Source organism: Miscanthus floridulus, chromosome 1, assembly GCF_019320115.1.
Source record: "Miscanthus floridulus cultivar M001 chromosome 1, ASM1932011v1, whole genome shotgun sequence".
NCBI classification, from domain to species: Eukaryota; Viridiplantae; Streptophyta; class Magnoliopsida; order Poales; family Poaceae; genus Miscanthus; species Miscanthus floridulus.
In genome coordinates, this window is record NC_089580.1 from 51,559,390 (window position 1) to 51,574,446 (window position 15,057).

General features: G+C 44.8%; 1 protein-coding gene across 2 annotated transcripts; it reads right to left on the minus strand.

Annotated features, from left to right (window-relative positions):
* Positions 1-8,176: 8,176 nt before the first annotated feature.
* On the minus strand, positions 8,177-11,099 carry LOC136483622 (la-related protein 6C-like). Of its 2 annotated transcripts, none has more exons than XM_066480743.1 (10): positions 10,635-11,099; positions 10,223-10,304; positions 9,944-10,038; positions 9,638-9,709; positions 9,460-9,539; positions 9,272-9,359; positions 9,109-9,156; positions 8,938-9,006; positions 8,716-8,844; positions 8,177-8,612 (listed from the first exon to the last, which is right to left on the minus strand). In XM_066480743.1, the coding sequence occupies exons 1-10, from the start codon at positions 11,010-11,012 to the stop codon at positions 8,355-8,357; spliced, it is 1,299 nt and encodes a 432-aa protein (XP_066336840.1). In that variant the 5' UTR covers positions 11,013-11,099; the 3' UTR covers positions 8,177-8,354. The 2 variants fall into 2 exon arrangements, with proteins under 2 accessions (XP_066336840.1, XP_066336831.1); XM_066480734.1 differs by having other exon boundaries at positions 8,177-8,615.
* Between the last annotated feature and the right edge of the window lie 3,958 nt (positions 11,100-15,057).

Genomic DNA, 15,057 nt, shown 5'->3' on the forward strand with positions numbered 1-15,057 from the left:
ATCTACTTGATAGTACAGTTAGATTGCAGTTAGCTGTGATGGTAATGGGCTCATAAATCCAAACTAAGAGAGCTTTGTATTATGTAGATTAATTTTTGTAGGAATTTTTGTGGGAAATTGGTGATAGCTATAGCTACAAAAAATTTACAGTAGGCTCACTATATTATTATGTACTTGTTGTAGATTTTGTGGCTTTAAGATGGGTTGTTAAATAAGGTAGCTATTACCCTTGCTGTATCGTATGTAGCGTAAATCGGTATTAGGAGTAAGAATACTTGTAGTTGCTATAGTAATAATGAATGTCATATTTCAAACTTGTTATCGGTAATAATAGGTAGCTTAGTACCGTGGTCGATAGCACTAGCTTAGTAGTTAAATCAATGTACTTTTATTTTAAGAGTTGCTGTTATTATATTCCTAAGCATTGCATCATTATCTCATGCATGTAGATCATGAGCTGGTAGACTTCGTACCCGTCGGCGAGCCAGAGTACGACGAGGTGATTGAGGAGTACGAGGAGGAGATCCTCGTGCAGGAGGGAGCCTAGGCGCCTGTTGGTGCTGATCCTACTGACCCGTCGCCTGCCCAAGGCAAGCCCTGTTGCATAACCCCTATTTTAATTATCACTGAATATATGTATATGTGATGTGCATATAAGTTACAGGTATTTTATGGAAACTACATGCATAAATATATATACCCATGAGTCCTACTAGTACAGGTTGAGTAGCTGCTATGCTTAGGGTATCGGTAGCGTGAGTAACCTGCCGTTACTCACAAATAGGTGATAAAATATGATCACTCATGATAAAATGGTAGAAAGGTAAATGATGACCGGGCAGGGATATGGTTTGGGTATTGGTGAGTGTAAAGGGTTGTGTCCTGCGGCCAATAGGGCATAGCTCGGTTACACTTTTCCCTGTCTGTGTCGATTAAGGACCGGTCGTTGCATATGACTCTAGACAAGTCCCAGATTTATTGTCCTGAGCGCATACTTGGGTATGGGCGTAGGGAAGACTTGTTGCTATCTTGTCGTGGATCCGGCTCTTTTCGAACCAACTGATTGGAGGCGGAGATGGTGGAGGTCCTTGCACCCCACTGAGTCCGAGACTCAGGAGTAGGGGCTTGGAGTCCAAGTTTGGACGGGGACCTAGACACCCGGGACAGGAGAGTGATGGGTTAGTCCTGCTTGTGCTTGGGGTACAAGCGGGTCATGTGTTTTTGGGGCACCCAGCTGGGCACATCGATTCGTGAATTGCCGGACGATCCGGTATGGCTTGTCTGCGGTTTAGCACTGTAGTAAGAACTGGAAGTTAAAAGGAGAAGAACTGGAACTAATTGCTCCACCTTTGCTTGAAAGTAGAATAGGTGCTGATATAGACTAGCTAGATGATAACTTAATATGGCTATAATAATACATGAATAAGGACTCACTATTAGTATTGGTTTCTACCAAAAGAAACCAGCCAACCATAAAGCTTATCATATTTCTTGGAGTTGGGAAATTATTCCCACTAGTTGGATAAGTCTTGCGAGTACATTGTGTACTCAGGGTTTATTTACCCCTGTTGCAGGTCATGCTTGAGAAGTACCTTGTGTGGAGGATTCTTCTGGTGGGCTCAAACGGATCCTCGTCCCTATCTCTAGATGTATATTTTTAAATTCTGTTGTTTATCATTCCGCACTCTGATATTTGGTATTGTAATAATATACTTTTTAAGAAAACTCTGATGTATGAAATGGATAAGTATTGTAACTCGTTCTCATTATTGGATCCTTAGGAAAAATGTGGATCTTTCGGGTTCTCCCTTGGGGTGTGCCCGACGGATACCGCCCGCTGTAGCTTGCTTTCGGGGTGCTTAGTGTCTGGTGGAAGACGAGCGCCTCCGTAAGTGTGCTATTTCGGGTGGTTCTGCCACACAGCGCGGCTAGTGGACCTCATGCGTACGCGGCTAGTGGCAGCGCTCAACGCTTGTGCGTATGCGGACGACGTCGGCGCTCATGCGGACACGGGTGCTAGCAGAGCTTGTGCATACGCGACCGAAGGGCAGGCAGTGCGGTGGAGCCGATGCAAATGGAGAAGATAAGATGTCACTCTCTTTTCTTTCATTTATTTTTTTGGAAAAACCGTGTATGCCAACGAGGGGAGTAGGCCTATGGGCCGGTCTGCAGCCCAACTAGCCGTGTTAGGACTGACCGACGCGGGGCGGATGCCTGTGGTGGAGCATATATTAGCGTCCTATAGTTACATTCTTTTGTGGACTTATGGATATAGTCTGGAAAAGCAACCTAGGATGCAAACAACATACTTAGTAGGATGGGCAAAAAATAATCCACAACCGAAAACAGAACCCAAATAATCGGAGCCAAAGTCGAACTAACCAAAACCAAAAATTTGGGATACTGGTTTGGTTCCTGATTCTCACGAACCGAAATAATCTAGGGTAAGTCGGTTCCAAACCTCGAGCTTGAAGAACCGAATATGTATATATTGGCCCAATACCAAAAGTGGCCTATCCCACATTCAAACCCTAGGTATATAATAGAACCCCTCACTCCCTCAGTTCCTATCCCCACCCAACCCTTCTGACCTTCCCAAGTACCATGCCGCCTCATGGCCTCAGCCGCCGCCTGCTTGTCCGTTCTGGAGGTGGAAGTTGAGTCTGAGCTGCAGCACGCAGGCACCGTGTGCTTGCCCCGCTGCCCTGGAGACTGAGGCGTTGAGTCATCGCCGCTCGCCACCTGCGCGGGCCATGGGCCTGGACTGGAGTCCAGTTAACCGCCCCTCCACCTTCACCTACCTAGAGCCCTCCGCCCCTGCCGCCGCCTGTGTCTGCCTGGATTCCTCCATCACCGCCTTTGCTGCTGGCAAAAGCAAGGTTTAGGGTTCAAGGTGCTACGAAAATTGTACTCAAAACAGTTGCTTTTAGAAAGAGCAATTTCAGGTTTCACCCATTTGGTTAACGTTTTACTTTTTGGCAGCAAAAACACCTTCTACAAACTGAACCAAACACAATCTTACTTAGTAGAATGAAAGGCCGCAGGCATATGTGTTACGCCAATCTTGCACCTCACTTTGTGCTAACAGACCGCAAAGAGTCTGTGGTCACTTTATTAATCTCGAGATCTGTTACATAAGTCTTTTAAAAATACTTATAGAGATAGTGTGTGAACGTTGTGTTTATAGGAGTGAATTTGCATATATGTATGTAAGCATCCATGTCTTTCTTATGATTTGTAAACTAAGAAAGAAATGTGCTGTATTGCCTTGTAGTTGTATGCCTAACACACGGTTTCATGTGGTTGTAACATGACTAATGTCGATCGGGACGATAGTAAGATTGCACCATATTGTCCTGTAAGACCGATCTCAATAGCAAGTTTCATCTCACGGTTTTGAAAAATGCCATGTCAACTTTACATGTTTAGGTTGATAAATGAAACAACCACTCTCAGTACCCGATCTGTAGGTGAAATATGGCACCCGTGAGTTCGATATTGCACCGCACCCATAGGCACTGTTCGCCTAAACGGTCATTTCGCTCGTTTACACACCGTGTAAACGCTACACAGTGGTGCGTCGTTTCCGTTTAATCACCCATTTACCCCGTTTAATTGGACGTTTAGCCCGTTTAATAGGACGTTTTGCCCGAATAATGGCTAAACGGTAGGTGACCGACTGTTTACCGTTTAGCGTTTAGGAAAACATTGCCCATAGGTGTCATTGCCATCCCTAATCTTTCCACTCAGTTTTCCATAGATGTACATGGATATCTTTAGAATTTGTGATGTATTTTGTTGTGAAGTTTTGTATGTTTTCCGCATATTTGTGCTATTAATAATAGTCTATATGCATCTGTTGCAGTTTATCAATTGTGCACTGGCCGTGTGCTAAAATTATCGCTTACCTTTATATTTATTTGATTATCATCTATATTCCATGATATATCAAAGCGGCCATGTGGGACAGAGATCTATGCGAAGATTATTCCTTGCTTGGGACGAAGATGGAGATTAAGGCCCTATTTGACTGAGCTGCTTCCGACGCTGGCTCCGCGCTAGTGTTAGAGAAACCACGTACCGTGGATTCTCTCGACTTTATATTTATTTTGTCAGAAAAGAGAAAAATAGCGAGACACAGAAACGTCAAACACGCCCTAAATCTCTCACGTGACTTTCGTATCTTTAAAGAATGAGATTCGGAAAACTGAACTAGTACATGGTCCCACCCAAACAAATCAATCACCTCGGCCTATCGTGATACCACAGCTAGCAGGCCACTAGGACTAGAGTACGTAGTAGTACTAGTGACTACTCCAGTGAGCACTCCTCGCTAGCTGCAGCCTGAAGCCGATGGGTGATGGCCGCTGCCCCGACAAAAAAGGCACGAGGCCGACCTCGAAGAGCTGAAGGTTCAAGATCGGCAGTAACCAGTAACTGTGGAAACCACGCGCGCAAAGGGCAAAGCCGCAAGCAAAAGATTCGTGTCTAACCTGCCCCGAAACTCTGTGGTCAGCAGCAGCGGCCGTGCCCGTGACAGCACAGGATGTACACCGTGTGCCGTGAGCCCGTGACCATGGTTGGGTCAAAAGTTAAAACCACGGTCTCCCCGATTGGAGACGCTGGCGCTCGGCGGAAGGACCCAAATCGATTGGAGGCTCACGGTCACGGGGCCGTCGCGTGGTTTCTTTGTTTCTCCTGATTCTTTCTTCTTCCTTGAACAGCATTGCTCACCACTGCTGTCATCTCCAGCCAGCGACGTCTTCACCACTCGTCACAATATCCATTTTCTCTCCTACAAGTCCAATACATAGTTTCTCTCTCCCTTCCTGTTCTTTCAATCTCTTGAGCCGCACTACTCCCTTAGTGTCTCCACCGCCCCCGCCATCGCCTCCTCTCTACCCTATCATTCCCTAACCGGAAATAGAAGAGAACAAAAACACAACCTTTACCTCACTGTCGGCTTTGTCCACCGGATGTCCTCTGTGCTCGTTCAATGGCACACTTCCGCCTCACTTGTTCATCGCCCACAGAACCACCATCGTCGCTGGGGGTGACCGTTGTCACTAGCCCCCTCCCCCCTTCTAAGGTCACTAGGCATGAAGACCTTAGAAAATCTAATACCGTGACCCCAAATTCCCAACGCCACACCATTGTAGCCTCGTCCATCTACCCTGGCCTCCTCCTGGCAACGTGAGCTTCTAGCGGGAATCGATCCATTCTAGATGCCCTGCCCCAACTATTTCCCTTCCGCAATATGCCTACGACGCACCATGCAAAACACATGGTCATTCGTCGGATTCTTCTTTTTTTATTTTTAATCTATTTTTAATTGTGTTTTATAAATAATTGATAAAAAACTGATCTGACCAGTTTGGTCGTGCTATGCCAGCCCGTGTGGCACAACCAAATCATGCTGTCATGAAACATGCATTGGCATTTAGTAGTCATGGACTCTAATTGTAAACTGTAATAACACTACTACAGAAATGAGATCTAGTCCCGGTTGGGAACTAGCTCTACTCCCGGTTTCCCAACCGGGACTAGCAATCCGGGGCTAAAGGTGTTGTTCTTTAGTCCCGGTTTGCCACAACCGGGACTAAAGATCCTCCCAGCTTTAAAAAAAATAATGCCTCCCACCGCTGCGCCCCATGAGATTCGAACCCAAGACCTCATGCACTGCCTCGCGCATAGCTTACCACCCCCACCTACACAACACATCTAACAATGGATGGGATGCTTTCCTTTTGAACTAACCCATCCGGGGACCTTTAGTCCCGGTTGGTGTTACCAACCGGGACTAAAGGGTCCTTTAGTCCGGGTTGATGTTACCAACCGGGACTAAAGGGTCTACCTTTAGTCTGGGTTGGTATTACCAACCGGGACTAAAGGTTGGAGGACTTTTAGTCCCGGTTTAGCCGTTGGGCAAGGACCTTTAGTCTCGGTTGGAGACACCAACCGGGACTAAAGGCCTCTCTAGTCCCGGGGGCAAAAAATGCCGAGGCTAATGCCAAATTGGGACATCGTTCTAAAGTTTGTTCTCTAGTAGTGTAAATGGATGTGTAATGTATGACTGAGCAAAACCATAACAGGACATGGAAGATATGCAGTTACTTCATAAATGGTGCTTTATATTTGTTGGTATGACCGTATGATATGCCTGATCTTAAATGCTGATGATGTGGTGACAGTGATATACATCAATGTTTTTGCTTAGATCTTAGCATTACCATCTAATTATAAAGTTGTGTCTGTGAACCCTGATGGATATAGTGGCGAAGCTAGAGCAAATTAGAAAGGGGTACGCTCACCTTATGGGTGTATAGACATGTGACATAGAAGATGCATATATGGTAGAATTTTAGGTACAACTTCGCCCCTCGATGGATACCATGTACTATACTACCTGCAAGTGTTGAGATTACTACTGTGTTTTCTCAACACGATAAACTTACCTTTCTTGAAATAAAGCCAGTTTGATCTATTAGGGCTAATTGTTAGCTGGCTAATGACTAAACCTAAGTGCTAATTAGTTAATAGTTAGTTGGCTCAAGTTAGTTCTGTGTTGTTTTGATACAAGAGCCAATAGAGAAGATAATAAAATTGGTAGAATCATACTAAAAGTCAAATTTGTCCTTGGAATTGTTCCACTCCCTACTTGTGCTATTTTGGAGCCATTAGAGGGGTATGCTTGGTCTCTTCGCCATTGGTTGTTGTTTTTATCCTAAATTGGTTGGGTCTTGCCAACTAGTGAGGGTTAGAGCTAATTGTTAGTCCTCTATTTGGAGAGGTAGTGCTAAATATTATTCAGGGTAATAATTTGCCCTATTTATCCAAACAAAGCCTAAGTATGAGCATTCACGGGTAGTTTTGTAGTTTGTTTAGGGCATGGGAACTTGCATGATCCATTTATCTTCTCTAAGTGATATATGGTGCATCTTCGAGAACTAGTCCATGGAAGACCTATGGCCTGTTTCACAAAGCTCTCATAGCAACTTTTGGCAAATGGTTTTCAACAGAGAAATATTCTATATTAGTTCCTTGAAATGATTCTCTGAAATAAACTAGGATGTTGTAAGCTAATTAGCTCCTTACGAGTACATGGCTCATAAGTATCATCATGGAAGACAAAAATGACCCCTCCCGGATGGGGGGTGGGCTGAACCGACTAGTCAGAGGTGATATCTACTCGGGGGTCCCTCATCTATTTGATGATATACAAGACATATAGATCGATATACATGTAACTGATTAGTCGGATCTTGTTTGCCTATCAAGACACGATCTACTTCTAATCCTACACCGAGCTACATAAGGCAAGTAGGGAGCTCCCAGGTGGGCACCCTAGACATATCCATTAAGAGGCTCTTAGACCCCTATTAATCCTTGAACTCATTTGCATACCGGCACAATACAGTCACCATCATACACTAGACGTAGAGCGCCATCTAATTGAACCAGCAAATCTAGGTCCTATGTGCAAACCTCTAGGTCTGCTGCGCATAACTATAGTCACAACCGGTGGTACAAACACCAACATCTCCCGATTCACTCGAAGTACAAAATCACTTTATAAATAGAGTTTATCTTAGAGAGTCATGTAGAATCATTTGTATTAGATAATGACTTTCCATGGACAATCAGTGGAGAAGCTCTACCAAAGCAAGCCTTTCATGGAAAAGCTCAAAGTTTTTTTTTGTAACTTGTTACAAATTCAAACTAACTGTTATACTAATTTTAATTTACTCACAATCAAAACTCTTTATTCTTTTGAGAAGTGCTCGGAAGTCGGAATCAAAACTCCAAAAAGATAATTCTAGTCGCGACCGTACTTTTGCCATACCTCCTCGAATTACACGACAGATTACCATTAGACAACAATGCAACTTTACCACATATATATTGTTAAGATATATGCCCGTGCGTTGCACCGGGATCATAATTTTTTTGGACTAAACCTCATTATTACTCGGACGCAGACGCGTGAGCTCCGAGAATTTCATATTAGATGGACACATGGATCCGATCAATGTATTGAAACCAAGTAGGATGCGGACGTGTGAGCTCCGAGTGGAGAATGATTCGTATTGGATGTAGATACATGAGCAAGAGCGAGATTTGGTATCACCGGGTAGATGATTACTTCAAAGTCTTTTTAGGTGTAGAAGATTAAAAACAAAATCAAAACGATTTATTTAGATCCCAGAAGTTTCGTTCAAAAATTTAGATCCCAGAAGAAAGAAAAAAGGAAAGAGAAAGAGAGAGAAGACGCTGCCACTTCCATCCTCTCCCTCGAAATAAAACAAATCAATTATCGAACATTTGACCGGTCAGACGTCCGTGGAGCCGGCGAACTACACGACCCGGACGACAGCAGCCGATGCCACGGCAGGCGCCGGCCGCCCGCGCCCCATGGTGAACCCGCGCGTGCCGTCGGGCATTCTCGGCCCCTGCGCCGCGTGCCGGGGGCTCGCCGCGAGGCTTTCCAGATGCCCGGGCGCGCCAGCAGCGTGAGCGGAGGAGTGCGGCGTCTGCGGCGGCCTGCCCCGCCCTCTGCCCCATGGCTTCTTGGCGCCGACGTGCTGGTGCTGGTGCTGGTCCTCCTCCTGCTGCTGCTGCCAAGGCGAGAGCATGCGATCGCGCACATCAGTTAGTGGCAGATATGGTCAGGCAGGGACATTACAGAATGTGCCAAGGCGTGGCGTTTCCGCTTACGATGTGGTCAGGAAAGTGCGCCGCCGTCGGGGAGTCGAACGACGAGACCTGCGAATGCGGCGAGCGCTCCTCGTCGGAGGCGGCGAGGTGGTCCAAGTCCGGCCGCTTCAGCCGTGTTGCCGCCTTGGGCTGTGGTGAGTTGAATGGGCGCCGGCATGTCAGTTCAGTGATCAGCTCTGAAATGGGAGTAGAGCTGATGAACAAGGAACGAGCTTCAGTTACCGATCGTCGCAGTACGGGGCGCACACGGAGGCCCTTCCTCCAGTTTCTTTCGTCGTTCAACTTGTCCACCTGACAAGCACAAAAATAGATTCCAATGGCACAAGTGAGCAACGAACCGGAGCTGGAAGTAAAACTTCAAGGTTCCATGTCTGGAAACTGGAATTGACTTACTGCTCTGTCGGCTTGGTGTGAGGTCTCGTACTCTATAACAGCATGCAGCTGTGTCAGAACAGAATAGACAGAACAACTGTCAGATGATGAGATAAAAAGAAAACTGATTTGAAAAAAAAAAAAGAGAGAAATCAAACCCCGGCCCCGGATCAGTATCAAGTACCTTGTTACTGACTAGTGTGTTTGCGTCAGACTTGGATGATCTTGCAGAGCTGGGTTCTTGCGGATGGCAGATTCTGATGTTTTTCACACTGCAAACTTGTGTGGTGCACACGGTTAAGAGACCCTAAAAATAATATATATACAACAAACTGCATGGGGATCAAAGGGGGTTGTGTGTTCTGTTCTGACCTGCCAATGATGCCAAAGATCTTCTCGAGGCTATTTCTAGTGGAATCGTGCGGCAAATTCTCGGCGATGACCATCCGACACTGCATGAGTCAGCAAGGTTTGGTCTTAGTCGGAGGCAGATGAAGCTAACTGTTTCCATTTCAGTAGCTAAAACCTTGTCCTGCTCGGAAGTACTGACCTGCAGCTCTTCTTTGTGTCTCTCGGTGAATGGCTGAGCCCGTCGCACTTTCTTGCCGTCATCGCTGACAACCTGAAGAAAGTATTTCATGATATGATACATGGCTACCACTTGTTTTTTCTCGACCGTGCCATGAGGCACGTTTTTCATTAAGAAGAGGTAGAGTTACAAAAGCGAGCTACAAATGACGAACAAGAAGGAGCGGTAATCGGCTGCTACCGCAAACAGACCCACTCAGAAACGCAAGAGAAGAGAAGCAAAAGGTCAAACACAAAGCAAGGAGCAAAGGTAGCAGCACTGGCTTACGAGCTTTTCTGAGGTCCGGAGAGCTGTAACCAGCAGTTGGTTTGTTACCCCCATAGCCTTGATCTTCTTCCAGGATGAGATGACAGATAAAGGAACTGGCCAAACCGTTGAACACACATTTAGTTTTCATTTCATCAGTTCATTATTGGTGTTGTTGGCCCTGTATTTTAGGGACACATGATTTATTTATTAATGTTCCATGTGTGCTAATAGTACATTATCTGTGTGCTAATATATTCATATATAGGATTGAAGAGATAATAACTGTTCTCCACTCACCATAGCCCTCAGGATCCTTGTTCATGATCTTCGTCAAGAAATCATTCGCAACCAAATTAGTGTCACTGAACTGGTACTCAACCTGCACAAGGCCAGAACAATGTAACTGAAGGCCAGCCACTCCAAAAATCAAGAAACAGCATGATCTACACAGATCCGAAAAACACGAGAATAGTCTGACAAGTTACTACTGAAAACATCACTAAGTCATAAATGGCCGCGTCGAAAATTCAGGATGAGAATTCAAAGATCATGTAGCTCCCTGATCTGTTGGCGCGGAGATCACCTACACCGTACTCTCAGCATTTTCAGTTTCAGAAATCTATAGTCCTACACTACTGTATCGGTGATTCGGTATCAAACGATGTATAATGTGCATCAAGGACAAGGAGATCATCTGTGGTTTCCGAACCTGCTTGATAATCTTCTGTGCGATGTCGGCCGGACTCGCGCCCTTGGGGTAGCCACTGACGCCGGTAGCTCCAGCGATCTCGCCATGTCCAAAGTCCGGCAGGAAGGACGACGTGGGGTCCGGCTCGGCAAAGAAGTTCCAGTCCGCGCCCACCCTGCCGCCGCCGCTGGAAAGCTGCAGGAACGGACAGTAGTAGCCGGCGGCCGCCGTCAAAGGGCCGGCCGCCGCCGTCGGTGGCACCGGCACGAACTCCCGCGCGTGCACGTTGAGCCTGAACGGCATGGAGCAGCCACTGCTGCCGGCCGACGACGACGCCTTGCTGGAGCTCTCGCAGCCGTCCTCTGCCATTGTTGCCTCTTCCGTCGACGACTGATGCATTGGTGTGTGTGTCTTGCGATCTGAATTGTCTTTGCGATCGAGTGTGGGGATGTCTCCGTGTGTAAAGCATATGTCGTATTTGACCACTTCTTTACTCAGGGCAATATTCTGTGAGTCGGGAGTGTTTCTAGCGTAGTTTTTTTTATTATTATTAAAAGAAAAGTGACATGAGCTCTGCCTTCCGTTAAAGTAGGGGAGTGTACTAGACTTTTCCGCGGGAGTGTGTGTGTGGTGCTTCAACCGTTACATGAAGAGGGAGGTTTTGACCGTTGGCCAAATAACGGTCCTGTTAATTTGCAAGCATGGCAAATTTTTACACCAATTAATGCCATTCCGACCGAATTTCCTAGCGCATAAAAATGCCTCAGAAAGCTACACCTAAACAAATTTTGTTTGGGTAAGAAAAAATAGCAAACCTAAAAACATGTGCCATGTTCGCTTGACTGATAAGCCATGGCTGAAAGTACTGTCGGCTGATTTGTTGTGAGAGAAAAATACTATTCGTTGAATGAAAAAGTACGGCTTATAAGCCAAGCGAACAGGGCGATGGTTAGCACAAACATTGGCTTGCATGAAAAGTTATCTCTTAATCCAGAGCTAATCTCATGCACGTACTCTATGGGTATGTTTTTGACTGCTCTGTTCTATGTTTTTCAGTTCCACTCCATGTTTTTTTACCTAAACAGATATAGCTCAACAAACTTTGCTCTAAAAAAAGTAGAGTTATGAGAGAACCTAGAGAGGTGCTCCGATCCCTCCAGGTTTTTATGGAGCCACTTTACGGGGTAGAGTTTATGAAGCAGTCCTAAATATGTTCTTAGATCACGTGAGATTGTCATGTGAGTTATTCATATTATGATTTATTATCCTACATATTAATACTATTATACTGTGGAGGGTGCCGTTATGAAAAATAATAAACGATTCACTCAATACAGGGAGCACGTAGTTTTATGGAAACTGAGGATTCATGCCCATGTTTTAAACTGTGACATGTATATAGCTTTTAAGCAATGCATCGTTTTAGGTAAAAAAAAAGATGAAAAGTATACCAACGATTTCAAAACCATTCACCCTAACAAATCTAAGGCTTTGTTTGGCTGCACATAAATCCACCCCAATCCACGCACCTCAATCCCGTGGATTGGTGTGGATTTGTGTGCAGCCAAACAAGCCCTAAAGATACATCCTCTCTACTTCACCACATTTTCTTTTGCACAATTAACCATTTGAGGCTATTATCCTGCAATTTAAAAGTATAAACTTTGTCCTAATAACAAATCTAAAGATACACCATCTATTATTCTATTTTATCACATTTTCTTTTGAAAATTGAGCTCTCATCTTAGAAAAGCTTGTTTTTTTGCAAGATTTTTTGACTGTGCCACCACTATCTTGGAATTTAAAAAGTATAAAACTGATTTTAAGGTTCGTTGTTAACAATAACAAAGAACACTCCATGAGTCCATGTGTTTGTGAAGTGTCTGGCTGCAGGTGTAATCAGAGATAATTTGGAACAAAAAGAGGATACACCTGGATCTGCATGCAAAACAAACATAAGGTAGAGCATGACTGCATGACAAGCATTGGATCCAAGTTAGTTCAATCAAATGGACCGAAGGGAGTTAGCCATGGATTGAAGGGCACACACTTCGGACCAACTTACCGGCAACTTTCTTGGGTGTGCCATCTTGAATGTCCAAGTCACAGTGGTGGCGAATCGGAAAGCAGAGGCTGTGACACATAAGTTGCGCGTCTAGACAAAGTCAGACGGCCTGGACTTGCATGCCAAACTTGCTCAACTGCCTTACCAAGCATGCATCCGCCAACAGGGAGCTAATCTGAGATGCACCATATATAGAAAGTTGACACATCCAAAGACCAGACGATCTTGTGTAGACCGGCTTGCCTCACTTCCACAACCTTTATGTGCTCCATATTGTCACATTTGAGGTAAACACGCACGCACACGCTTACTTTTGAATCTCTCCTATTAGTCGAGTTTAGCTTGTCCTGAGGTTCTAAAGTCATCTTTGGAGCTTGGTAAAGCTCGTGTATCATTTCACTAGTAGAGAACAGACTTTCGGTTTAGCAAATTAGTCTCGGCTATTAGTCCTGAGTCTAAGTTTTTTTGGGCTACAGAGGATCTTTAGTCCCGGTTGGTAAGACCAACTCAAAGGGTCTACATTAGTCCCAGGTGGTATTACTAACCCGGAATAAAGAGCCTTGATTTTTAGTCCCAGTTGGTGTTACGAACCCGAACTAAAGGTCATCGGATGGACTAGTTCAAAAGAAGATCACATGTGTTGTATAGGTAGGGTAGAAAGTTACGTGCGCGAGATAATGCACGAGGTTTTAGGTTTGAATGGCACCACCAACCGAGGCAACATTTGCTGTTGGTAATAGTACACCTAGACGTCTCTACTCTCATGCTAATAGAGTTCCACTGAAGGCAGCTACTTCTTTTACCATGCCGTTCCATCACTTGCCTTTTCTCTCTCTCCTAAGCTATAGCAGCCTGCAGAAGAACTATGGTCTGCGAGCCACCACTTTATCTCCGGTGGCATCTGAGACTACGTGGCCTGACCAGATAAGTCACCGCGTTGGGCATGCCATGAGGCACAGGCGGGGGAGGCATTATTTATTTTAAGGCTCAATCTTTAGTTTCGGTTTAAGTCAATTGAGACTAAATAGATAGGTCTTTAGTCCTGAATTACTGGTCTCTATTAGAAAACCGGAGCTAAAGGTCTTTCTCAACCGGGATTAAAGCCACGTTGTGTACCCGTGTTTACTACTCCTCTGATAATACTTTTTAGTATTTCAATCAAGGACTCTCCTTTATTTATCTTGAGCAAAGTTTTACTTCTTGCTTTACTTTACTTTACTCATTTTCGTTGCTTACGAGGTTCTCACTATAGGCTAGTTGATTTGGACCCTTGCTATCCACCACTAGATTAAAGGAGCCTTTATTTATATCTTGATCGGTGAGAGAGTTACGTGCTTAGTTAAAGCCTTAAAGGTGTATTGCTTAGAATCCACCACTATATCAAGTTAGTGTATCTTAGGGCTTGTTTGTTTGGGTTTTCGGAAGCTTTTGGACCTCAGCTTTTGAATCTTTCAAAAGTCAAAAGGTTCCTAGAAGCCAAAAGCCAAAAGCCCATTATTGAGTTTCTGGGCTTTTGGCTATGCGGGCCGTTTGACTCTTAAAAAGTCCAAAAACTAGTAGTCTAAAAGTTGACAAAAGCCCAAAACAAACGGACTAGTATCGTTGTCCTCCGAACTCGCTACCTCACTCAAGTTATCTTCTGGACCGAATTTTTTATAATTTGGCCCCTTTTTTGAAAGTTTCTCACAAATAGACCCCTGGCGGAAAGAATTCAGGAAATGGACCCTTAGCTCAGCGCCATTGATGCTGACGCCGAGCTCGGCGCCACCATCACTGGCGTCGAGCTCCTAGACACGGGGCCATGACCTGCCAAGGGGCTCGGCGCCAGTCACTCTGGCGCCGAGCTCCGTGCATTTAACCCTAGCCCAACCTTCTTGCTCGAGCGTTCTTCCTCTTCTTTCTCCTTCCTCTCGGGTTTTTCTCTCCCCACTTCATCCTACCTCACGAATAGACATATTGGACCTTGAAAACCTTGATTTGATCCGTAGATCTTCGAGAGCAAGGTATACTCGCTCACCTCCTTGTTTTTTTTGCATCGATTCGGTATATATTAGTCGGATTTTTGAACCTAAGAATCGTCATCACTTAGGGTTTCATTGTATCCCTCAATATATGTATTATACAACCGTAGGTTGATTCCAAGGCGTGGAAAAAGCTAGCAAACCTAGCCGCATGTAGTTATGTTATGGGTTCATTGTTGTGGATCAAATGAGAAACCCTAGGTTTATGGTATAATGTTAACTGCTTTCGGTTCTTATAACGAAATTGGTTGTATTGTAGTTATGGTTCTCATTGATATTTTTTGTGATGTTTTGATTTATGTTTGTTAAATTACATCCATTTTGTTAGATGCAAGAAATGTTTTAGGAGGAGTTTTGG

Bases quoted from the DNA above. Each gene is read 5' to 3' on its own strand.
- LOC136483622 (XM_066480734.1), bottom strand. From the start codon at position 11,012: ATGCATCAGTCGTCGACGGAAGAGGCAACAATGGCAGAGGACGGCTGC. The intron at 9,360-9,459 runs GTCAGAACAGAA...ACAAGTTTGCAG, and splicing joins ATCTTTGGCATCATTGGCAG to TGTGAAAAACATCAGAATCT. The intron at 9,157-9,271 runs GTACTTGATACT...GTTCTGACACAG, and splicing joins ACACACTAGTCAGTAACAAG to CTGCATGCTGTTATAGAGTA.